Source organism: Sprattus sprattus, assembly GCF_963457725.1.
Source record: "Sprattus sprattus genome assembly, chromosome: 10".
NCBI lineage: Eukaryota > Metazoa > Chordata > Actinopteri > Clupeiformes > Clupeidae > Sprattus > Sprattus sprattus.
This window is the reverse complement of record NC_137908.1, coordinates 31,152,797-31,178,987: the sequence shown is the minus strand read 5'-3', so window position 1 is coordinate 31,178,987 and position 26,191 is coordinate 31,152,797. Positions and strand designations below refer to the sequence as shown.

Here is a 26,191-nt window from a genome sequence, read left to right as displayed (position 1 = left end):
ATGGCTCCACTGATGCTGACGAGGGTAGGCCTCTATCTCCCCATCACCCTGCCATTTGCTTTCAGTTCAACCCCTAACGGAAAAAAACTCCACAGAACACGCACCATTTTATCAGGAGGATGCAGGGGGACTGACCTTGGAGAGTGGCATTGACGAGTATTTATCTTATCTTAGGCCAAATTTGGAGTGAATGTACTCAAGTTTCTGAGTGTGTATGGATTTCTGTATGTTCTAGAGAGGGTCGTTTCTGAGTGTTATGCCCCTCTAAACCCTCCACTGGCCTTGCAGTGGCAGTGCAACAGTCTTTGGGTGGTGCATGGGCATCGTTTGCTTGATTGTCGACACCTGAGAAGGCTCGGATAAAAGCCATGCTGGTTGCCTTCAGAAGGGGGCTTGCATTCTCACCATGCGTTTGAGGCTGGTGCTCACTATGGGTTTAAAAATAAATAATTGTGCTGCGTTTATTTATCATTTATTTATTTATTGAAATAAACCTCTAGTTTTGCAAACTCTGTGGTATCTCTCCAACTTATGTTGTGGCTCACATGGTCGTTACATTGAGCGTGTATTTGTGTCCATTGAGTCATGGAATGTGATTGAGTGTGTGTGTGTGCAACAGCTTAAGCCTTTGGTGTTTGTATTTGTGTGCAGTCTTCTTACTTGACATTGATGTTGGCACAAATGAGCTTGTCGCTGAAGAGGAAGACCTTGCGTTCTCTGGACTTTAGGACCTGCCCCCTTTCCCCATACACCGTCTCCACCAAGGTCTCACACAGGATCAGCAAGCTCTGCTCTGCATTGAGCCCCTACAGGAGAGAGAGAGAGGCCGCTTGAGAGAGAAATACATAGAAACATATGCTCACACACATAACTAGCACACAAAAGCATGTATACACACACACACACACACCTGAGGACATATACCCACAATGCCAGACTAGGTATCAGTAGAGAGATAGAAGCCAATGTGTACACGCACACGCACACGCGCACGCGCACGCGCACGCACACACACACACACACACACACACACACACACACACACACACACACACACACACACACACACACACACACACACACACAAATACGCACACACTCACACCTGAGGACATATATCTATAATACCAGACCAGGTGTCAGTATAGAGAAACAGGCCAACACACACACAAACAGTAACTGAATAACACAAAATGGCTTAAGGTGTTTGTACACATATGTACTGGTTGAAACTACAGAAACTTAAAGTGAGCACACAGTCACTCACACACAGATTAGGCCATTAGACTACACACTGCTTTCTTTTAAAGCCGTCATGTCTCCATCCAGATATGATCGGACAAGAGGTATGTGTACATGTGTATCTGTACGTGCATGTGTGCGCACATGTCCCGTAGATCTGCAGCACCACCACCCCCCCGGCACGTCTGCCTCTCTCACAGTCATCGGGCTCACACAGGCTCCATCAATCATCCATCTGTCTCTCTCTATATCTGTCTCTCTCTATACCTCTCTCTCTGTCTCTCTCTCTCTGTCTCACTCTATCTCTCTCCCAGTCTGATTCTCTCGAGGCTCCTTCTTTCATTTTCTTTGCTTTTCTATCGGCTTATGTTTGACTCCAATGATATTATCTAACACAGAGAGAGAGAGAGAGAGAGAGAGAGAGAGAGAGAGATAGAGAGCGAGAGAGAGAGAGAGAGACTAAGCCTAGCCTTCCATGAGGCATTGTTCCTCTGTTAAGATGCATTGAGAACTGCAGGGACTCTGTGAGGGAGTCATGTGAGAGAGCAATGCTGACGGGTCTCTAATCACACAAACCAGCAGAAGTCCAGTTTCACAAATGAGCCACTACTCAGCAATCACTGAGAACAGCAGCCCTCCACTCCACTCCACTCCACTCCACTCTCAAGTGTTTATGTGTGTGTGTGCAGAGGCGGTTTCTTTTCGAGCAGAACGCAAGCTGTACATTTGTGCATTTGAAGAACAGAGAGAGCTTGAAAATATGCGTGCGTCCGTGCGTCCGTCCGTCCGTCCGTCCGTCTGTGTGAGTGCGTGAGTCTGTGCGTGAATGTGAATATGTGTGTGTGCATGTGCGTGAATGTGTGTGTGTGTGTGTGTGTGTGTGTGTGTGTTTGTGTGTGAGTGTGTGTGCGTGAATGTGTGTGTGTGTGTGTGGTAGTGTGTGAGTGTGTGCGTGAATGTGAATGTGAATTTGAATGTGTGTGCCCAAGCATGTTATGGTGAATGATAGAGTAACCCTGAAACCTCGGCCAGTTCTCGCCCACTTTATCTTCCCCACCCTGGTACCTCGGATAGATAGAGACAACGGATGAATATTTCATTGAGCATTTATGGGGCAATGGAGGAAGGCGCCAGGATCCCATCGAAATTCTGCTGTCTCACCCTAGTGAAGGCAATTCTGCGTGGAGGCTGCAAAGTTTGCTTAAATCAGCTCGTCTGCAGGACCAGGAAATTGTACAAGCACCGACAGATTGGGCTGGGGGAGGTGGATGGAAGGGGTGTGGGTAGGGGGTGGAAGAGAGAGAGAGAGAGAGAGAGAGAGAGAGAGAGAGAGAGAGAGAGAGATATATATGTATATATAGAGAGAGAGAGAGAGAAAGAGAGAGAAAGAGAGGGATGTATTTATATATATATATATATATATAGAGAGAGAGAGAGAGAGAGAGAGAGAGAGAGAAAAGGATAGAGAATGAGAAAACTGAATGACTTAGAGAGCAAGTGCGTACATCTATGTGTGTGTGTGTGTGTGTGTGTGTGTGTGTGTGTATGTGTGTTTTGTACAAGTGTGTGAGTGTGTGTGTGTGAGAGAGAGAGTGAGAGAGAGAAAGAGAGAGAGAGAGAGAGAGGTAGGTGAGTCTGGGAGAGGGGAGCTCTTGCCGTTTCCAATTAAATGTCTCATTTACCCCATAATTCCTCTTATTCCAAAATGCATTGGTTGAGATTTACAGCAGCTGGATTGTAATACAAGTGTGGTAATGGAACTGGAACACCCCTGCCTTCCTGGCTGGGCCGTGTTCACTGCTGATAATGGAGCAGCATTCCTGCCCAGTGACTGCTTAATAAATGCCATGAGGGGGTGACCACTGTGGGACAGGCTGGTTATTGCAAGGCCCGACTAATGGAGTTGTGCTGCTCACCGTGGTAATGGGTATAGAGACCAGGCAGGGGATAGCCCAGGCCAGGAACTGCAAAAACTGGAGCCTGTGTGTGCCTGTGTGTGTGCCTGTGTGTGTGCCTGTGTGTGTGCCTGTGTGTGTGCCTGTGTGTGTGTGTGTGTGTGTGTGTGTGTGTGTGTGTGTGTGTGTGTGTGTGTGTGTGTGTGTGTGTGTGTGTGTGCCTGTCTGCCTGCCTGCTGTATGTATGCGTGTGAGCAACCATGTGTGTGTGTGTCTACCTTGCTGAGGGACGATCGCTAATGCTGTGTGCTAGCTGCTGGGTCTCAGTGATTTGAGCAGCCAATTACCTCTGCTTGTGTGTGTGTGTGTGTGTGTGTGTGTGTGTGTGTGTGTGTGTGTGTGTGTGTATGTGTGTGTGCGTGTGTGTGTGCGTGTGCTTGTCTCTGTCTACCTTGCGGAGGGAGCGATCACTGATGCTGCGTGCTAGCTGCTTGGTCTCAGTGATCTGGCCAGCCATTTACCACTGCATGTGTGCATGTATGTGTGTGTGTGTCTGTGTGTGTGTGTGTGTGTGTGTGTGTGTGTGTGTGTGTGTGTGTGTGTGTGTGTCTGTGTGTGTGTGCACCTTGCTGAGGGAGCGATCGCTGATGCTGCGTGCTAGCTGCTGGGTCTCAGTGATCTGGTCGGCCACACGCTTCTGCTCATTTAGCTTCTCTGCTAACGTCTCCAGCTCCGTCAGCGCCAACTGCAGAGGCAGCCGGTCTACGTGCCCCTTTGGGGTATTCTTCAGCATGTCCTGAGAGGGAGAGAGGCAGACACAGAAGACTTCATGCAAACCACCACTGAGTTGTGATTTTATGTACAATCCTTTTAACCGCAAATAACAAATAAGTCCCACATTCCCATTTCAACTTGAGCCCAAATTAAGGCCAACTGCTTTTCTTGAAGGCTTGAGCTCTCACTGCCGCCTCACCACCAGAATTTGCCATGCAGCATCTCTAACTGGAGCAGCCATAGCACAAGTGTAAGGTCAATGCACTGGACAAGCTGCTACAGTTTTTCACTGGCGTAGACGCATCAGCTGTGAGTTGAGCTCAAATATCAGAGGCCTCATGCAAAATGATTCCCATTGGTTTGTTTGTTCATATGTTGGCTCCAGTGCGAACAGGCTTAGTGCACTGAAGATGTGATTACTCTGTGTGTGTGCGTGTGTGTAACCGACTGCGTGTGTATGCAAATGCGCGTGCGTGTGTGTGTGTGTGCGTGTGTGTGTGTGTGTGTGTGTGTGATTGTGTGTTTAGCACCCTTAGGAAAGTGCTTATCACAAGATACAGGGCCATGACAGCACAGGCACTGGGACATTTGTCAAAGAATTTGTAAAAAACCTTTACAACAGTGTGTGTGTGTGTGTGTGTGTGTGTGTGTGTGTGTGTGTGTGTGTGTGTGTGTGTGTGAGTGAGTGAGTGAGTGAGTGAGTGCGTGACAGAGAGAGAGGGAGAGAGAGAGAGAGAGAGAGAGAAAGAGCACAAAAGAGGAGAGCACTGGGGAGGAGGAAAGTCACTTAGTGAAAAAGAAAGAGAGAATAAGTGGTCCTATGATAGCATGTCTAAGCATGTACCTTAAGGCCTCTTTTACTATTATGAATTAGACTCCTGTGATAAATGATTAGGTAGGCACTTTTCCATTTCTGGCTCAGGTAAAAATTCTTGATTCTCATGAGTTATTTTTAAAAGTTCATGGATAATCGATGCCTACTGATGTATGAGGGGAGCTTGGCCAGCTGAATTCTATTTTCTTACACATCACGGGGTGTGGAGAAAGACCAGACGAAGAAAAAAATACAAAAACACATCACCTTGCAGCCAGCAAGCTCCTGACATTTTCCTTTCATTTCCCATCTCAGTTCTGTGTGGTCAAGGCCCTGTGTGAATGTCCTTGGCCAAAAGTTACTTTCCTGTGTGACATTTTGTATACGCTGCAGCAGTGACGTTCGGTGATGTGGATGTTTGTGAGGGAGAATAACACCTGCATTCTCTAATGGTCCCTGGAGCCTTTGGGCCTCCCCAGGGGGCGCTGCTAGCCTATTGACGGGGCTTAAGGCCACTGCCAAACTAAGCCGATTTTCATACTTTCCGGAACGGATTCGGGGTTAGTCAATCGCGGCCAGACAAAGCTGTGCTGCGCTGTGCTGCGCTGTGCTGCGCTGTGCTGTGCTGCGGCCACACACACCCATTGAAACTGGTGAATCTGCTGTAGTACATATGCAAGGCCTGTTGGTGGCGCTGTGAAGGGTGCTACCGGAAACGGAGAAGAAGATTTCGGAGAAGAAGACGACGACAAGTTACAACCATAGACATGTATAGATAGACGCCGCCTCCACTGCTTCAGCCTGTTGCCTCGGCGAAACGCGTCGCCGCCATTTTGGGAGAGGAGCTCTCTGCCGTCAGAGGTCTGTCAGACGTGTCAAACAAGCGCAAGTTGCCAGGTGCTGCGGTTTATCTGGATAAAAATCACGATAACCTTTTACATTTCGCAACCAATTTCATGGAGTATTCAAGGGTTTATGCTCTACGTGAAGTGTGTGAAAAAGATTTGCCTCTACGTTACTTTGAATCTCGCTAGTTAAATCACCAGTCATACATGTGCATGGGTCTATGATAAACGCTCATAAACACACTGACTGCCAGTTTCTCACTATTTGATGTATGCTCTTTCTCTTAATGATGGTCAATACGTAGTAACTAAAGAAGCACATTCCGATAGTTTATAGATCTTCTCAGTATTTTCAAAATGCACGAGCTTTGCAAGAAAAGTGAGCGTTTATCCTATACATCGCTACCTCAGAATAATAAGGTTCTATCTGCGTTCAGGTCAGTTTTGAGATATTGAGGTTTAAAGTTTTAGCATTGCATATACCAAAACTGACAAATGGGGCACATTTTTCAGAATAAAGCACTCATTTTTTATTTTTTATTTTTTTTAAACACCTTAAATAATGTTCATAAATTATGCCAGAATAGGAATATGTAAATAACTCAATTTTGACAAAAATGTCAGATAGAACCTTATTATTCTAGAGTAGCGACATGTCTATGGTTACAACTAGTTAAGTTAGTGACAGTTCAGTTTGTCGCCAAGTAGTTGACCATACTGTGCCTTATACATTTCCAATGCTTAAATCATCATTGTTCGACCTGTATGTGATGCATTATGTGCATACCTAATGAAAGTAAGGGTTTTCATGAAGTTGCTACTGTGATAGATCGTGTATTAATTACCACATTTTGGGCTACCTTCTAGTGCTATTAGTAGTGATTAGCATGCTAAGCGGAGATTTAGCTATGTTCTGTTCTTATGTTGAAACGCTGTAATAAAGATGTGTTCAATCCTGCTAAGATTTCGACTGGATGAGATATGAATGAGATCCATGTTGCCTAGTGTAATGTCCACTATTATATGTATCTAGTAATATTAGTTGAGTTATTGCTACACAATAACAATTACACATGTTAATGTAATTCAGTGCAGTGCTAATTAGTCCCCATAAAGAAGACTGCTTTGGTAACTCATAGATTGTTGTTTGCCAGCCATAAACAGAACAGAAGACTTAAAAAAAATTGTTTTTATTGCGATTGGGAAGATGAACGTGACTACTTGACAGCTTCCAGCGTTCACGTGGGATAATAACGTCATCAGATTCGCAGATTCAAACCCGATTTGCAGTCAGACAGGCTCTGATAGCAGGGTAGATTGCAACCTTCCCACTCTGGAGAGGGGATTCTAACCTTGACGGTAAGAGACGCTCCAAATGGCAGATTTGTCTGGCCGGGAGGCCAGTTTGTCAAGGTTCCGTTCCGGAAAGTATGAAAATCGGCTTAGTGTGGCAGTGGCCTAAGTCGACACTTGCAACGGCAGCAGGAGAAGTCTGAGGTAACAACCACTCTTTAGATGTTGGGATTAGGCTAGTCTTATTTTATGGCAGGCCCTCACAGCCACTGACAAATCAACCATTTTCCTCTGGGCAGAGTTGCTCTGTGGGATAGGGCTTCAGCTCAAAGTAGCATGTAGCATTACTTTTTTGAAGGGGTAGGGAGTGAGTTGTTTCTGTTCTGTCAGCTGGCCTGTCCATTATTTATAACTGAGTCATGACAGAGAGAGAGACCTAGAGAGACTTTCTTTGATATAGTGGGAGTTATCAGTAACAGGCAAGAGTAGGAAAAAAACAATAAATAATACAATAAACAAAAGCATGTGAGGCAAGAGGTATGGCTAACTATCATATGAATTCTTCAAGACCTGCTGCAACACAACAACAGAAGTGATGACATTCTCAGAGAAACTGACTGTTCCCTTGTCTCTAATCTTTATTTGCAAAGGAACCTTTCAGTCCAGTAGAACAGGAGGGGGTTATCTGTGCATTGCACACTCATAAATCCTTACAGAAAAGCCTCAGAATACGTGCATGAGTGCTTGAATCAACATTCATACACTATGTTATCACTATGGAACACTATGTTAGTTTTTCATAATGAAGGTCCTCCTTTGCAATCATATTTCACTATGTATAAATATAATCAAAATGTCAAAATGAGTTGGCCTAGCACTTTCTATGTATCTTTCTAAGAGTATGAATGTTGATTCATGCTTTATGAAGCATTGATACATTTATTATGAAGCATTTCTGTAAGGTTTCATGAAAGTTCTATGCATTCACCCTTCAAATAAAGTCTTTCCGGTCGATTTCAAATGAAGGCGAAGCTGTGTGTCTGTATGTCATTACTATGCGATCATAGTGAGATGTGTGTCTGTATGGCATTACTATGTGATCATAGTGAGATGTGTGTCTGTATGGCATTACTATGCGATCATAGTGAGATGTGTGTCTGTATGGCATTACTATGTGATCATAGTGAGATGTGAGACTGTATGGTATTACTATGTGATCATAATGAGATGTTTTGTTGGACGCCTTGATGATGCCTCTTTGGTTTGCAAATGATCCAGGCAGCAGCTGTAGCTAGCGTTTGGAAGGAGGATCCTTCTAAACACTGCTACCCCAAAGCAGCCTAAGTGACGTCAGGAAACAAGTAAGAGATGTTCGCTTTACTCAGACCCCCAACCATTTCCCCAATCCACCTGTTTCCCACTCTTTCAGCCTCTTTAGACTGTCCTATGCACTTGCACTTCTCTGGTGTGCCTTGACTAGCTTCACTATCATCACGCTATGTGCAATGGCCATGACATGATTGTGAGTTCCAGTCCACTTGCAGTTCAGCAGCCTGCTTTTCTGCACAAAGACAGTAGAATTCCTTTTGTTCCACAGAACTCGAGAAAATCGAGCCATACTATTCACAATGCTAGTTGCTCCTTAAGATGAGCCTGACTCATCTGAGGTTCCAGCCAGATCTAAGCCATGGCACACAGCTCAGAGAGCAAGTGGATAACAAGGACTGTTATTACAGGTGAATGGAGGCTAGAAATAATGGACTTTACAAGGCTGACACTTCACCATACTTCCTTGTACTTAGGAGTGACCCACATATTAGTACACATATGTTATCTATCCTTAACTCAGAGCATGTTTTGTAGCAACACAGCAAGTAGGAATAATTTAACCATTGCTTTTTATGTTAGGCAGACTACGCCCAAGGACACTCAAGTAAGAGCATGCAATTCAGTCTATTTGTCCAGCGTATGTATGTGCAGTGGAAGGACAGGAAGGAGAGGGAGTACTTGAGGACTCCAGGGGTGGTGGCTGAGGGGTTTGTTGGTGGAAGAGACTGACCTGTAGCAGGAGGATGAACTGCGGGAAGCGCTGAATGGGCTTCACCATCAGGCCATACAGGGTGATGCGGTCGGTGCTGGAGGCCTGTTTCCTCTACATGAGAGAGAGTGAGAAAGGAGGAGATGAGAGAGAGAAAGAGAGAGAAGGGGGGAGAGAGAGAGAGAGAGAGGGAGAGAGCAGACAGATTCAAAAAATTCGCACTTCTGATAGGGGAAGGAAGACAGCATCACCACAGAGAGGAAGTTAGTCCAATTAGATAAACAGAGAGAGACTAAGAGAGAGAGAAAGAACGAAAGCCTGTACCCTGAGGGAGGAGAAGATCTTTGAGCGGTGTGGAAACGAGAGAGCGAGTGGGTGAGGGTTAGTATTACTGTATCGATTCCCAATGCAGTGCCCTCGGAACTTGGCCGACACTGGAAAGGTTTGTGTGTGTGTGTGTGTGTGTGTGTGTGTGTGTGTGTGTGAGTGATATGGGGAGAAGATACAAAGAGAGAGTGTGTTCTTATGAGTAGGCGGCAGTGATTAAACACAAACTTGGGTCAAATGCAACATTCATTATGTTAAAGTTTTTAATTGTTCTCCACAAAGTTTTAGGATTTCAAAAGACTAAATAGAAATGTGAAACGTTGGGCTTGATCAAATGCCTCACACTCAGTCCAGAGCTAATGCTCTCCTCTAGGTAAAACCACCAGTTCTCGCCCCTGTATCTGAACACATGAAGCAGATACCCTCAAAATACATCAATTTCATGATGACACGGAGGCATTGCAGGAGAGGAACAACACCATTTTTTTCGTTTTAGAAATGTTCTTTTTCTTTGTGTATTTATTTATCTGCAGTTGGTGCTACTAAGCTAAAAGGACTGTAACACATCTTTGGAGGATGCCGCAGGAACCTTTTTTCATGAAGGACCGTAACTGTCAGCAAAAAGTGTCTAATGGTTGAAAGGAGTATCCTACTTTGGAACCGAAATTTGCTAGAAAGCTGAAAAAAACCTCAAAAGCATTTTATGAATAGGCATCTTTAAAATAAATAAACAAATGTTCATTGAATGGAACTGAAGAGCTGAGACAGAAGCCCCCAGGGTTCAATATTATATCTTCTTATATTATTATATTTATGTAATCGTTTATGTTGACGGCTCTCACCTTAAGGAACTCCAGAAAGGCAGGTTTGGACATGCAGGCCTTCTTGATGAGAGCCATGGCATTGGTGAAGTTGTTCACATAGTCGCTGTACACGTCCAGCACCATGGACTTGGAGAACTGGGGAAACAAGGTTGGTCATGTTTAGAGGGAGGGCAAACGCTTTCTTGTGACACTTTAAGACATTCAACGGAAAACCAGGAGGAGAAAAAGCGACGCTTGGTCCTCAAAGAAAAGCTTCTCTTTTTTCATGACACGTTCGTCATTTTTTGTGGAGACAAGACAAAAAGTTGATTCTTGAGATAAGGGACAAAACAGGTTTTGATTTTCCCAAAAAATATTTGGATATAACTTCCTAAATATATGATTACATTTATGTCCAATGAAGTGTTGTCTATCTAAACATGTTTTGGTTCAACCTCCCAGTCGTAGATTTTTTATGTTAATTGAATGTTTGCTGGATCAGCACTTGATTTTTGTCAACACCATCATAAACATAAATATACTTATGGAAATTATTTTAAACTATCTTATCATAAATATTTTCACTCATTAGTTTTCCCAGTTCCCCTGATAATGTACACAGGTCTTTAAATCATTAAAAACAAAAGTTTAGAGCCAAAGAAGTCAATGTTTAATGAGTAGAATTGAAATCATATCATGATTTGTCTTTAACCTTCAGATTTAACAGAGACATTTTTAAGCATTAAAAATACAGTACTACATTGGAAATGTGTTAGTCTATGAACAAATATCCTTCAAGGAATGAACCAGATACCCTTTTCAAAAAAAATACTATAAAAAATATATCTGAAGGAGTTGACACTCTATATCTAAACTAGATTTAATTCGACACATGAAACTGAAATAGCAATAAAAATGCATAGGAAGTGATATTTTCGGCATAAACAGCATTAAAATGATTAAAATGGACACCAAAATGGCCTAAGTCAACACCATCAGAGAACATCAACACCATAAGACACAAATTTTGATGGTGTTTGATGGTGTTTTGATGGTGTTGACGTCTGATGGTGTTGACAAAAAAAGCACATTTCTCCTTATATCTCACAAGATTCTCACAGGAGCCATCTTGTTTATCATCTGTTGATCATGGTCCAGCCAATCTATATAAAGAAACACTAGATTGCAGAACATTTTACTCTAATGTTGACTTTTTAGCCATTTTGGAGTTGATACGCTATGGTTGTGACATGTGCATATTAGTAAATAGATATGAAAAACAAAGTATTATTAAAAACTTGCCAGAGCTCACATTTTCTCATGTCACCAGGAAGACCAAGGAGGAAGGAAAGGGGTCCCAATTTGATTTTTTTCCCAATTTAAAAAAGTCTGATGGTGTTGACGAAAACTCTGGACACATGTTCAACTGACCAGAAAGTACATTAAAAATGTTTCAAAATATTTTTTTTTAATGTCTGTGAAATAATTACTATGTTTTTTACATATGATATATATAAAGTTCAATTTTATATCACTTTTCAGACTTTTTAAAGCACTGGAGTGTGATGTGACCTGCTTTCGGACATGGGTTTTTGTAGGCACTGGTCACATATCATATCATTAAGAATAAAAACAAAATGTTAGACAACAACAAAACGCACTTTGTTGTGCTACTCTTGTCCTGTTAATGAGTTTGGTGAGGTTTTTAAAATATATTATGTACATTTTCAAGATGAAAAACAGTGATTTATGTCACGGACATGTTTTGTCCCAGGTCTCAAGAATCACTGCTTGACAACAAATACTTTTCAGGTAAAAAGTCGCATTCAACCTCCCTTTACTCCAGCAAAATAATTCTAAACAACAATGGGCTTAGAAACCTCTTCTCTCCAGCAGATATGACACACCATGGCACTTTATGACATTAGCAGTAGACTGCATTACAAATAATCTCACCCGCTGTGAGATGGAATGATAAACAGTAGCCCCAGAAACCTGGCAGAAAATCCCCTGTAAAGCCTTTTCAGAGATGCTGGCATTCCGATATGCACTGTGGCTCGCTGCTGCTTTATACTATAAAGCCATGGCTCATTCCTACTGGTTCAACCTGACTGCCTTTCCTCCTGCGGGAATCTACAGGTGAGCCACACGCTTGAGAATAATGGGAAAGGGATGATAATTTCAGTCAGGTACTTATGGAGGTCTGATCTGTTTACCATTGGGGGGGGGGAGACCAAAACACTCTGCAATCCATTATGGGGAGGCCTGTTGAGAGCAGGGAGCATGGCACGCATCCATTCATTCAGCTTTGATTAAGCACAACCAAAGCTGCTGACGCAAGCAGTGGGGCTGAGGGAAGGGGGCAGGGAGCGTGGATGGGCGGGGAGGAAATTAACGAGTAGCCCAAAGGCTTCTGGTCCTATCAACCCATTCCTTACCCACACACTCATACACACACACACTCAGAAAAACACACTTTGAGTTGTCCCAGAGAAGCATATGTACATACAAACACACATACACAAACACACACACACACACAGACACGGCCCTTATGTTTTGTTTGGCTATCCCTCATATACACGCGCTAACTCAAACACATGAACGCATACTCATTCTGGCTCTTGCACACACTTCTCAGACTCTAATGTGAAGAGGCTCTCTATCTTGTTCTCACACACATTCACAAGCAGGCAATGAAGTCTGCCTGCCCACCCCTAAGTCATGCACTCATACACACCCCCAGTGATCTCCCACACACACACACTCAAATACAGTGTGGTCCTCCTCACATACATCCAAACATTACACACGCACACACATACAGAAACACAGGATCACATCCACATATTTACATCTATATACATCCATCTTGTGCACAAAACAGAAACATCCATCATGGATGACCATACATTTGATGTATATAGGGAATCAATGATAAAGAACGTTTAGGCATGGCCAAAGTGTGCATGTGTGAGAGAAAGAGTGCTGGTGTGTGATAGTGAATATGTTCTTAAGGCTGTGAGTTGTGTGTGAATGTGTGTGAGCATAAGGTGTGTGTAGGTTTTTGTGCGTGCGTGCGTGCGTGCGTGCGTGCGTGCGTGCGTGCGTGCGTGCGTGAGTGATCCTATAAGCATGTTCATCTTGTGATCATATAAGCATGTTTATCTTGTGAACACATAGGCATGTTCATTGTGTCTCCCTCCAGTCTCTTTACTGCTGCAGGCGGGTCTCAGCGGTGGAGATCACTGGAGTCACCGCGCACACAGAGACACAGAAGGGGCAGGAGAGAGGCTGTGGGGGGCACTGGGGCTTTCCTTTAACCGGTAAATAATGAGCAGGTCTTATGGATGATCACTGCACCCAGGGTCATCACACCACACTCATTCATTAGTCCATTAAAGAGCAGGCGGCAGAGCCATTTGCGGCACGCGGGGGAATCCATCAGGGGTGTAATAGATTCAGCATCTGAGGTAAAAGTACAGGGTTTCATTTGGATACCGCAGAGGATTCAGGCGGTGAGGGCCACTTGCTCACGTGAGCCCAAAACTGCCACAACACAACATGAGCGCGCAGGAACGCCTGGACAAAATGGACACGGAGACAGTGGACACAGGAGACACAAACATATGCTCATACACAAATACACTCATATATACACACATGCACACAAACAAGCATGCATGTATAGACACACAAACATATCTCTCACATGGACACACAAAAACACATTATCTCTCGCTCTCGCTCTCTATCTCTCACACACACACACACACACACACACACACACACACACACACACACACACACACACACACACACACACACACTATTAAATCCACACTCCATTACATGATTGTCTCTAACGGGATTATCTGGCACTCACGGAGGCAACGAAGAGGTCACCAATCATCTCGCAGGTATCCCACTCGGCCACGCGGGAAGCCAGGGCGATCTGGAACATGGAGTGGCACTGGGTGATCTCTCGCAGCCGGTAGAAGATGGGCCGGATCTTGCGTGGGCTCAGGATGCGGGGCTCCGCCTCCAGCAGGGGGCGCTGGTACTCCTAGAGGAAAGGGGGATAAGAGACTTCAGTGGAAATGGGAGAAGCTAGTATGAGACCGCTCTTAAAGGTGGAGTCTGCGATTCTGGCAAAAAGGTTGTTGATATTGGAGCCAATTAAATGAAACCACTTCTGTGGCCCCGAAGCAAAACGTTGATTGGCCAGATGGCTCAGCTGGAGCTCCTATGTTTGTTTTCCATTTACAGCGCCAGGGATGTGTATGAACACCATCGTGGTTTTCTGAGCACACACACTGAAATGACAGCTATGGAGGACTATGAGGAGCAATTAACTACATTTTAAAAAATGTGTCTTGGATTAGTATCGCAAACTGTACCTTTAAACCAAATAGCCAAAAATAATGCTGTAATAATGTAGAACTTAGGACTTTCATTAGATATTAAGTGGAGCCAACATTATGTTATAATTTATCTGCACTGTGGCTATGTGCTGTCAAGGGGATTAACAGCTTAACCTTTGAAAATGCTCACTGTTTGTTTCAGAGGTTGCCTTACAGTTAGCGATTCAGTCAGAAATGGCTTTAGGGTGGCATTGCCTTGAAGAGCAGTCCTCCCTTTTAAGTGGCAAATGAGTTTGTACAGTTTTTGCGTTCAGATTTGTTTTATTTCAGGATTTTGATTTATGGCACTTCAAGCGCTCCTTCACTTACATAAATAAAAAGATAGAAGATGGAACACATTTGACTGCGTTTAAAAGAGCAGAGACAAATCAAACGTCAGACCGTCTTTAAAGCGCGGAACTGATTCAGAGATGAGAGACTGCTCTTAGAGGAGCTCTTTTACAAGGGCACTGTATCACCAGGTAGAAATGTTTCAACAAGAGCAAGCTATCCTCGGAATTCATCTCTGACACGGTGCTCTGAGTTACTGCTACAGCTCATCACACATCTATCCCCAGATAGCCATAATGAAATCCAGTCTGTGTTGTGGCACAGATGGGTCTCCTGACTGATGCTATGAATAAGAAATTAAATGAAATCTTCAGGTGCCCCAAGAAAGAAGGAAGATATTTATAGAATACATTCTTCCCGTGCGGGAAATCAGCGCATTTGCCAATATAAGGTGCGCACTGCTTCAGAGCGGAGAGGGAGAGTCAGGTCACCTGTGCGATGTAAAGAATAGAAACATGAAGCTCCAGCTCCAGCTCCAGCAACACCAACTCTTCCCAGTTTAATGAAATGCCCTTCACCCTCGGCTATGACCTTCAGAAAGAATAGCTGAGTTTCTCCAATAGATGTAACAGTTTATAAATGTAGTTGCTCTAGATTAGTCCCTTAGTGCAACACCGCCTGGGTATATAGGCACTCAGAAGGGAGAGAAGGGAGTTTCGACAACCATCACCAACATCTAATGGTGTATTTTGTGTTAACACTGCCTGGAGCTTACCCCTCACCCCCGCCCCGCCAGCCCACCACCAGAATCATAAAGCAAGGACAAATTAGAGGCAGTAAGACCCAAAGCACCACACAATATCACAAAAATTTCGCCTGATGTCTCTTTCTCCGAGTGGACTAAAGAACGAGGCTCCTCCATTCACCCTGCGCAGTGAGACGCGTCCAGACTTAATCTGGTTTCCCCTGGAGCCCCGCTGGGATGCTATTCCCTCTGTGGCGCCACGCTTGATTCGGGTCTCGCTAAGACTTCCCAGGAGGCCAGGGTTCTGCCAGGCTGACAGCGCTGCGTCTGGCCGGCCTCTCTCCGGGAGTCGAGAGGACGAGGGGAGGAAGGGAGGCGGAGGAGAGAGAGGGTGAAGCGGCGATCAGACTCACCTGAAGGATTCTCTTTAGGGACTCCAGGTAGCTTCTCTCGCTCTGGACGATTGAGCCGAGGATGTGGCGGCGAACGATCTGGGCCGAGAAGAAAAGCAGGCAATTAGAGGGGCTGGCAGAGACAGTGTAGCGCCGAGAGGGGGGGGGGGGTGGGGGGGGAGGGGTGCAGAGGGGTAGCCTGGGTAATTAAGGACACACTGATCCATTTTGTCCAATTGTCTGGATGGCTGAGAGCGGACAGGGGGAGTTTAGTGAGTGGGGGGGGGTGCTGGTTGTGGGGTGGAGGCAGGTGGGTGTGTAGAGTAGCAAATGTTGGCTCCTACAGTTTCTCACATTGTGTGTGTCTGTGTGTGTGTGTGTTTGTGTGTGTGTGTGTGTGTGTGTGTGTAAGTGTATGAGAGAGAGAGAGAGAGAGAGAGAGAGAGAGATATGTGTCTATGTTTATTAAATTATGCATGAAGAGAACGAACAATCTTGCTCCCTCTGACTGTTACACTGCACTGACAATGTGAGGCAAACGTCAAACTTTCCTCTCCCTCTATCTCTCTCTGTCACTTTTTTTTCTTTATTTCTATCCCCCTGCCCCCCTCCTCAGTTCTCTGCCTTTTCCCTATTACTTTCCCTCTGAATAAACACTGTCTCTTTTCACTCACATACGCAAGCACGCACGCGCACACACACACACACACACACACACACACACACACACACACACACACACACACACACACACACACACACACACACACACACACACACACACACACACACACACACACACACACACACACAGACCTGGTGGCTGGTAAGTCCATCTGGCATGGGCCCCAGTTGTGGAGGAGGATGCTTTGCCTCTGACACAGTTACATCCAAGTATCCCGCATCATCTTCAGCATCCTCTGCAGAAGCGCACACACACACACACACACACACACACACACACACACAAACACACATACACATACACAGGCGCATGCAGACACACGCCGCACACAAAGAAATGGAATGAAACACAATATGTTCTCTCCTATCCACAGTACAACCGAACTGAACATACACAATCAGAACATATCCTGCCCTACAAAAAAAAGGTCCTAAAAAATCCAAAGCAGAAAAAGTCTGGCACACACACCAATATAGACACGTGTTGAGAAACATTCAAACTTTCTCCGCCAGATATCAAAGCAGCCAGTCAGGAAAAAAATATATTTTCGGACCATAGTTGCTTCAATAGAAACTCTGGGGAAGATAGCAAAGAATAATAAATAAATGACAACACCCTAAAAGTATAAGTTTTTGTTTGGCCTTTTAACCTCTGTCAGATTGTTCGAAAAGTTTCCATTCTCCTTTGGTTATCTGTGTCCTAGCCCAAGAAGCCGGGCATCTCCATTAGCAGAGGCTAATCCTGTCCCCTTTGTGCTGAACGGCATTGTGGGAACAGCAGACAGTCATGGGGAATTTTCCGCCCGTCTCTCCAACACATCAAAAGCCTGCGTCTGCCACAATGGCCGCCGATAATCGGAGCACGCCAGCTTGACTTGATCCCAGCTCCCACACCCACCCACCCCCCCCCCTCCTCCACACCAATCCCCCTACCCCCCGCTTCATTTCCTGTATCTTACATCATCGGGATGGCTTTATTTTCTTTGCCTTGAAGTCCTTTGCTCTTCAAGCAGAGGGATATAAGAGGGGCTGTGGGAAGTGTCTCCCATTAAAAAAAAGAACATCACAGAAGTGAGTGGTGGCAGTGGTCGGTCCCCCCCAGCCTTTTGTCTCATTTACAGGCACAAGAACATCCACCCCCCACACCCCACCTCCCCTCCCCAGTACTGGAGACTTGTAACGACCCCACACTTACCCGAGCGGTCCTTCCGGTGCAGGAAGGAGACTCTCCTCATGACGGCTATTTTGGTCTTCTCCAGCCCATCTTTGGTTCCGCTCCGTGCTGCTCTCATCAGCTGCTGCACCTGTGGAGCCCAGAGAGATGGAGAGAGACAGGGAGAGAGGGTTGGAGAGGGGAGAGAGAGAGAGAGTGAGAGAGAGATGGCAGGACAAGAGAGAGAGAGAGGGGGCAAGAGCCAAATAGAGGAGAGAGAGAGAGAGAGTGTTGGAAAGTGGACAGAGACAGAGAGAGTTGGAGAGAAGATAGACAGAGAGAGACAGACAGAGAGAGTTGGAGAGAGGAGAGAGAGAGGTCAAGAGAGAGAGAGAGAGAGAGAGAGAGAGAAAAAACAGCGTGAGAACAAATGCCCTGCTTCACCCCTACAGGTTGCGTTTCTTCAGAAAGGGCAGATGACCCACTGAGAGAGAACAGGTCCCTTTGCGAGAGTCCCTAGTGGGGAAAGGTCAAACAAGGCTAAAAACAACGCTCCGACACGCATCTTCCTGACAAGCCGTCTACTCGCTCCACTGCCTCTGTTTAGTCAGTATGGAGCTGAGAGGCAGAGCAGTGGGAGACCTTCACAGACAGTCCCTTATCAGAGCCTCAAAAAAAGGCTGATTCCTTTAAGAGGAAGTGGCTGTGGGGAGGCTATTTTAGATCGGTTCTAGAAAGCAAGCATCTTATAAATTGAAGTGCATTTGGCAGGAAGTATTGGTGGCAGTAAACACCAGGCTGTTTACTTCATTTATTCATGAGGCCTCACAACCTAAAAGAGCTGTTCACAGGGAGGGGAGAGGAACTTTAGCTCATCCCCAAGTGAGTGGGATACTAGCACTCAGAAGATGAGGGAGTTGGAAGAGAAGAGAAGAGAAGAGGAGAGGAGAGGAGAGGAGAGGAGAGGAGAGGAGAGGAGAGGAGAGAATATGCAAGAAGAGAAAAGGATAGAAGGGAAGAGAACAGAACAGAACAGATGAAAAGAGAAAAAGAGAAGATGAGAGAAGAAAAGAGAAGAGAAGAGGAGATGAGAGATGAGGAGAGGAAATAAGAGAGGAGAAGAGAAGAGAGAGTTTGCCACCTTTCATAAAGCTCTTTCAATGACCCACCACTTTGCGTGCAGGAAATAAAAGGACTGGATTTTAAGCAGATACATAATGTATCTGCATGACAACACAAAAATGCACACACTACCCTTTCCAAAATTGCATAAGAAAGTCTTGATGATACTAAGAACAAGTTGTGTGTCCTTCCAACATAAACCCCAGCAGACAACACAAAGACATGGCAGGTTGATGGGGCATGGCTTTCTGGAGTTTTCTCACACACATCTTACTTCCAATGGGGTGACCCAGTTCCAAGCAGCCTGACCTAATAAGTCCCACAGAGAACTCGTAGCTCAAGGATGGAGCTGCTCCAGATCAGGAAATGGATCTAGCCTGGCATCAGCTTCTATCTACGACCCTCAGATGGACTGTGGCTGGAGAGATGAAGGGGTGGAGAGGTGGAGGGGTGAAGAGATGGAGAGGAGGGATGGAGAGGTGGAGGAATGGAGACATGGAGATATAGAGAGGTGGATGGATTGAGAGTTGGAGGGATGAATGGATAGAGAAGTGGAGAGATGAAGGGGTGGAGAGGTGGAGGGATGGAGGGATGGAAGGGCCGAGGGATGAACGGATGGAGAGGTGGAGAGATGAAGGGGTGGATAGGTCAGAGGGATGAAGGGATGGAAGGATGAAATGATGAAGGGATGAGGGATGAAGGGATGGAGGGGTGGATGGATGAAGGGATGGAGGGATTGAGGGATGAAGTGATGGAGAGATGGATGGATGAAGGGATGGAGGGATGAAGGGATGGAGGGATGGATGGATGAAGGGATACCTTGTTGTCATAGTTGTGTTTCCCCCCCAGCCTGGAGGCTAGCTCCCTCCTGGTCCTGGCGCATCGTTCCCGCAGCCGACGCACGTCAGGGGTAAGCTACAGGTGTCGCCGCGGCAACCAGACGTGCACAGCGGTGGGAAGGTAGTCGAGGAGAGTGAGGAAGAGGAGGCCCAGGGAAGGGAGGAAGGTCAGAGCAAAGCCACGGAGGTGAAGTGCAGGGGCCGAGGGAGGAGGCGGTGAAGAGGAGCGATAAGCAGAGGAGAAGGAAGGACGAGAGGGAGGAATGGAGGGAGGGAGAGGAAAAAGGGGAGAGGATGAGGAAGTAGAGACACAGCAGTAAGGCACCAGTGAATACAAAACAGGGAGAAAGCTAAGGAGGAAAATCACAGCATTATGCAGTGCAGGAAGTGAAGCTGAGAGCATAGCTTTGGTTAGGCGCTCAACCAGCATGTGAAAACACGGGAGGGAGAAAGTCTTCCGTCTTCTCTCTCTATCTCTCTATGCCTCTCTCATTCTCTCTCTTTCACTCACGCTCTTTCTCAAAGTCCGCATTCCCCTCTATGGTGCTAATTCTGCAAAAATCAATCATACCTCTTCCCTCACACGGACCTACATCTTACGCACACAGAAACTCACACAGAAACATGCACATGCACACAAGCGCGATCATTTTCATACCAAACCATTTGAGGGAAGCATTGATCTGATCATTTTCAGGCTCTGTGCAGCTAATTACAACTTTGTGATTGTGCGCCATCCGTCCTGGGGTGTCACTCCAACTGTTCTCAGCGGGAGGGCGCTGCAATGCTAACAGGCACAACTTGTAATTGAGACTGATTTACACTCGACACACATCAAACTGGTGTAGGCATTAGCCGGGATTAGACTGCAGGATCTAATTGAATTATACTTTTAATGGCTTAACCGGTATACCCCACTTAGAAAGCGGGAACTTAGAAATGGGGGGGTGCGTGGACAGTCCAAACAAGGGGGTGGCATTTGCTGTAGGGTGGAGGTGGACTTGGGGAAATGATTACACATCAAGAGTGAGATGAGAACAGGCATTTTCCTGCCCCCCTCTGACCTTGTGGGAGGTAGGGGGTGGGGGGTTATAAGAGGCCAGTGTGGAGCACATCCAAATGGCATCTGCAGCTTTCATTATGATGCCATTATACGAGAAGAGCCAAGGGTTCAGCCAACGCAGAGGACCTTTTCACGGGAGGAGATCGAGCTACGGCAGAGACACACTGCCACCCAGTGGTGGAGAGGGATTGAACAGGCTGGGAGGATTCTGCACGGTTTTAGAACACACGGGTCTCAGTTTGTCTCGACTTTATATATTCTGCTCCAGCTGGCAAAGCAGAGCATTCCTATCATTGTGTGAATGTATCATTAAGTCATATCACAGGAGAAGTATGCATGACATCTTTTCAAAGCGGAGCTTCTTTTGGAATCTAAGTGGTGATCCTTATTCGATGCTGGGAAAGAAATATTGCAGACATAATGGGCAAAGCAAACACAAAAGCACACACAAACACACTTGTACATGCACTCACACTCACACACACACACACACACTCATAATGGGCAAAGCAAACACAAAAGCACACACAAACACACTTGTACATGCACTTACACTCATACTCACACACTCTCTCACACACTCTCACACACTCTCTCACACACACACACACACACACACAAGAGGGTGTGAGAGGGGAAACAGAGGGAGGGAGAGAGAGAATTGTACCTTGCTGCGGGCGGGTGCCCTGCTCTCTGGGTCCGACTGCTCGTCGTAGCTCTCAAACTCACTGGAGCTCCAGCCGTTTGGTCCCTGCATGCTCCCCTCTCTTTGGACGTCCTCATAAATCATATCACCTGATACACACACACACACACACACACACACGGACACACACACACATGGACACGGACACACACACACATGCGGACACACACACACACACACAAAACACATATTTCACCACATGCCAACCCAAAGATACACACACCACCAGAGTACACATAACACATGATGCTAGTGTACATCCACACACACACACAACCACACGCACATGCACACGCACACACACACACACAAACCCACAGCACGCATACATTCACATGTTTGGCCTTCATCTGCAGACAGCATCCTTAACAGTTCAGTCTCCCTGAACAAGAGCAACCATTCACATTAAAAGCACTCAGGCACATAAACAGTTCAGTCATCCACACCATGCACTTGTGTAAACAGATAGTGACTCATGAGAGAGGTCTGTTCTCACTGACCTTCCTCCTCGGAGAGAGTCTGTTCACAGGGCACGTCGTCATAGATGACCTCAGGGCTCACAGTGTGGACATCTCCCTCCACACCAGCCTCACCTGAGAGAGAGAGAGAGAGAGACAGAAGAGAGAAAGAGAGAGAGACAGAGAGAGAGAAAGAGAGAGAGAGAGAGACAGAGAGATAGACAGAGAGAGAGAAAGAGAGAGAGAAAGAGAAAGAGACCAAGAGAGAGACAGAGACTCAGTCAGGCTCAGAGAATTCATGACCCCAGAGACAGGTAGAATGTCAGTGTGGGACTGGAGCTGGATAAGGATCTCTCATTGGTTCACTTGGAGGAAGTGTGCAGACTCAAAGTGCCCCTGGCAAGCTGAGGTTGACCTTTGACCTCTGCGTCTTATTCCAATCCATGTCCTTTGCTTTGTTAGCAAAGACCCTGTCAGTTTCTACTCCACTCCACTCCGATCCAAAGCCCTTGCACGTCTGTAAGAGCCCACGGGAGTGTGTTCGTCTGTGTGTGGGGGGGGGGGGTGGGGGTGGGGGGGGGGCGGGGGGGGTGGAGGAGTGATTGTCATTAAATGCAGTCGACACGTGTCTGCCTAATGTGGCGTGGTGAGCTTTATTGATTTCACTTTAAAATGTGATTTGTCTGGCGAACGATTTCTCCGTGGCGTCAAACCTTGGGGATCACTGTTTTCGCACAATTTCAAGAGAGGGGCTACACACTGTGTGTGTGGGTGTGTGTGTGTGTGTGTGTGTGTGTGTGTGTGTGTGTGTGTGTGTGTGTGTGTGTGTGTGTGTGTGTTGCGCATGTGTGCGGTAAACAAATTGATTATACAGCCAAGGCAAATCCAAGTCTTTTCAGACATCAAGTGGGTGATCTGCAGCGACTGCATGGGTTAACCACATAAACTCTCATGTCCACTTAGAAAGGAAATAGTGGAAATTGCCCGCCATTGACCGAGTGAGCTGTGGGAGCTTATTATTCACATTATCACAACAATCGGCAGCGTAAAGGCAGGCTACGCCCTTTTGAGCCACTCTCTAAGCCAAACACATATTAGCCTTCCTGATGTGTGAACACATGGCAAAAAGGAATGTCCTGTGCATGTGTACTGATCTAGTTTAACCTGAGAGATTTCATGCATGTATGCCAGTGTATGAAAGTGCCTATCAGTTTCCCACCACCAACACTGAAGACTAGCAGATGGTACAGATCATCAGATTCATACAGCAACAAAATGGGCTGTCACTCAAACACACCGCCTTCATAACATTCCCAGCGGTCTCTGAGAGGCAGCTTGAGAGGTGTGTGTGTGTGTGTGTGTGTGTGTGTGTGTGTGTGTGTGTGTGTGTGTGTGTGTGTGTGTGTGTGTGTGTGTGTGTGTGTGTGTGTGTGTGTGTGTCTGAGACGTCACTCACGGCAGACCTGAGCCGCGGCTGTACAAACAACAAGATGAGCTTGCAGGGAGAATGGACACAGTCATCAGCACATGAGCCGTCTGTTAGTCACATGTCCTTTGGGGATTTGGAAGATTGACTGAGTACGAGGTTCAGAGTCAAGGGCCAAGTGACTCAAAGGGCTACAAATGGGTGTCACTAGCGATGAACAAGGAATGGGAGACAGGCTGAGAAGACAACAGGGAGAGATAAAAAGTCTAATCTGGATCCTGATTTGATTGCAAAGTTGCTGAGTGACTGAGAATCTGGGTTTTGTGCAATGCACAGCACTGAGTCTGCGCTCCTGAAAGTTACAAACAATCTGCTGCTGAAAATCGGCTCAAAAGGCTGCTCAGTTGTAGTCCTCTTAGATCTGCTGCTGCCTTCGATACAATCGTCACAGAGTGTTACTTGAGCGGGTGGACTATTGTAATACACTATTTTTAGGTATTAGCCAATCATCACTTCATAAACTACAAGTCGTTCAAAATGCAGCAGATAGACTTTTACCAAGGGTTAGATTATCACTCCTGTTTTACAAACACTCCATTGGTTCCCGGTGAACTTAAGAACTGTTTTTTGAATTTGATGTGAATGGGTCCTCCAATGAACTTTTATTGACTTGGTCTAATGATTGAGCTTTTACAATTGTTGATCCTAAATGATGGAAAACTGTACTAAAAATGAACTTTAACACACTGGCATTCCCTGGATTAGAATTGGGGTTTTTAGAGCATTTTTAGTCCAGTCTGTGGTTGTGTTTTTATTTGTGCTCTTAGTTCAGTGCTCTATGGTAATTGGTTCAGTCTACTCCTAATTCTAACGTGTTGGTCTTTTACTGTGTTTTACTCTATTTGTGCTTTCAATTGGTCTGCACTTCATGGTTGTATTTATCTATCTATTTTTTATTTAATCTATGTTTTACCCACTTTGTCTGGAATGCTCTTTTTTTCTTTTAATGTTCCTTATATTTGTTTTAGCTGATCATTTCCTTTTATTTATTTGTCTTTCTTGTCAAAATGTATTATCAGTCTGTCTACTTCATCTGGAAAGCACTTTGGTACAACTCCATAAATGTGCTTTACAAATAAAGTTGACTCAACTTGACTTAATATCTCGCACAGAGCAGGGTGAAGCACAGAGCAGGGTGAAGGTTTTAATCGGCCTGGGCCTTGTTGCTGTTGCTGGGCCTTGTTCCGAAACCACCACACCTGCTGACTAGACAAAAGCCAAGGGGCAATTTCCTGCAATGACAGCGGCTGCCTGCTATTGATCGCCATCCAGCAATTTATTCAATGTATGTCATGTTGAAGGGAGAATCTAATCACACATTTTTGAGAGGTTGTGTAAATGTGTGTACGTGTGTGTGTGTGTGTGTGTGTGTGTGTGTGTGTGTGTGTGTGTGTGTGTGTGTGTGTGTGTGTGTGTGTGTGTGTGTGTGTGTGTGTGTGTGTGTGTGTGTGTGTGTGTGTGTGTGTGTGTGTGTGTGTGTGTGTGTGTGTGTGTGTGTGTGTGTGTGTGTGTTTGCAAGAAGGAGAGAGAGAGAAAGACAATACAAGCTTATAAAAGCTTTTTGTATTATGTATGATGCTACAACATTTGCTCTCAGAGATTGCAGACTTTGGGGGAAGGGGGTACGGGGACGCTGGGGGAGGCTTTATAAAAAAATATGTCGATTGCACTCTCGAGACACAATCAATAGACTCCCCTATTAATTCAGCCTCACGTTTGACCTTGCAGAAAATTCCATCTATTTCATGGACTGCAGGCTGAGCTTGTCTGCTTTAGCTAATCACAAGGGCAAAGTTTGTTTAGTTCCTCTGGAGAATTCCAGTTTCTGTAGCCAAAGTAAGATCAGGAGGGGAAAAACTGACTGGAAAACCCTGCCATGTGTTGTGCTTCACATACAGGCATCCATCATCATTGCCCGGATAGCCAGACATTGATTCTCTTTGGCTTTGGTTTACACTGCAGGTCTTGAAGCCCACTTACAGTTTTTTGCCAATATCGCCTGCACTCCAGCCTGAGTCGTGCCCATCATACTTGTGTCACGCACGCTCAAACCTACGTGAATTACAATAATCGATGCCAGAAACATGGATTCAGCCTTTTAATCTATACGAAGGCAGGGTTGTCTTTGGAGAACACTCAGGAGACGGTTTGGGTAACACTTAAGTAAACAACTTTAGTAAAGTATACGTGTAACGGGGCAAATTCACATTCAACACATGGGGGCGGAACAACCTAGCCCTACCTGTGCATTTGTTCGTGTGTGCTTGTGCGACGTTTCCTCCTAAGGTGTTCCCTATATGCGGGCTGATGAACAACCGACGGGATTGGCTGGGTCACCACATAAAGTCTAACCGAGATCTCCTCTCGGGGCTCGCACCTGGCTACGGACGACGAGAGACTGCGGGCGAAGACGAGACCCGGATTGACCCACTCTTCTCAGACTCCCGAGCGATCAACCACGAGATTCGTTCAACGCACTGGACTGCACGCCATAAAGGAAAGTAGCCCCGCTATTGCCTTGTGCGTGTGTGAACGAAACTTTTTGTGACAGCCCTATTCTCGCTTTTGATTATATTCTTCCTGCACCTCTCTAGCTCCGGAGGAAGCAGACGCCGTCAACAGTGACTCGAGAGTTTTGTCAACGCATACTACTTCCTTGTGCAAAGGAAAGTAGACACATCAAACCATATGCATCAAACTACTACCGAGTGAATGGGCTGGGATCGGGGACAGCCTACTGTTGATACTTTTTGTACTTCCTCGTTCTCCAGACTGGGCGGACCTACTGACCTACTAGAGAACTACACCTCCCGTCAAT

The 26,191-nt window shown here is 45.7% G+C and overlaps 1 protein-coding gene across 1 annotated transcript in view; it reads right to left on the bottom strand.

Annotated features, from left to right (window-relative positions):
- arhgef10la (Rho guanine nucleotide exchange factor (GEF) 10-like a) overlaps positions 1 to 26,191 on the bottom strand; it is a 128,352-nt gene that overhangs the window by 71,399 nt on the left and 30,762 nt on the right. The window contains exons 5-15 of the mRNA XM_080845657.1: positions 21,930 to 22,022; positions 21,391 to 21,518; positions 19,641 to 19,736; positions 17,742 to 17,850; positions 16,679 to 16,782; positions 15,884 to 15,961; positions 13,918 to 14,097; positions 10,071 to 10,187; positions 8,923 to 9,015; positions 3,763 to 3,933; positions 661 to 806 (exon numbers count right to left, since the gene is read on the bottom strand). Coding sequence (XP_080701783.1) covers positions 661 to 806; positions 3,763 to 3,933; positions 8,923 to 9,015; positions 10,071 to 10,187; positions 13,918 to 14,097; positions 15,884 to 15,961; positions 16,679 to 16,782; positions 17,742 to 17,850; positions 19,641 to 19,736; positions 21,391 to 21,518; positions 21,930 to 22,022 — 1,315 coding nt within the window. The remainder of the gene's footprint in view (positions 1 to 660; positions 807 to 3,762; positions 3,934 to 8,922; positions 9,016 to 10,070; positions 10,188 to 13,917; positions 14,098 to 15,883; positions 15,962 to 16,678; positions 16,783 to 17,741; positions 17,851 to 19,640; positions 19,737 to 21,390; positions 21,519 to 21,929; positions 22,023 to 26,191) is intronic.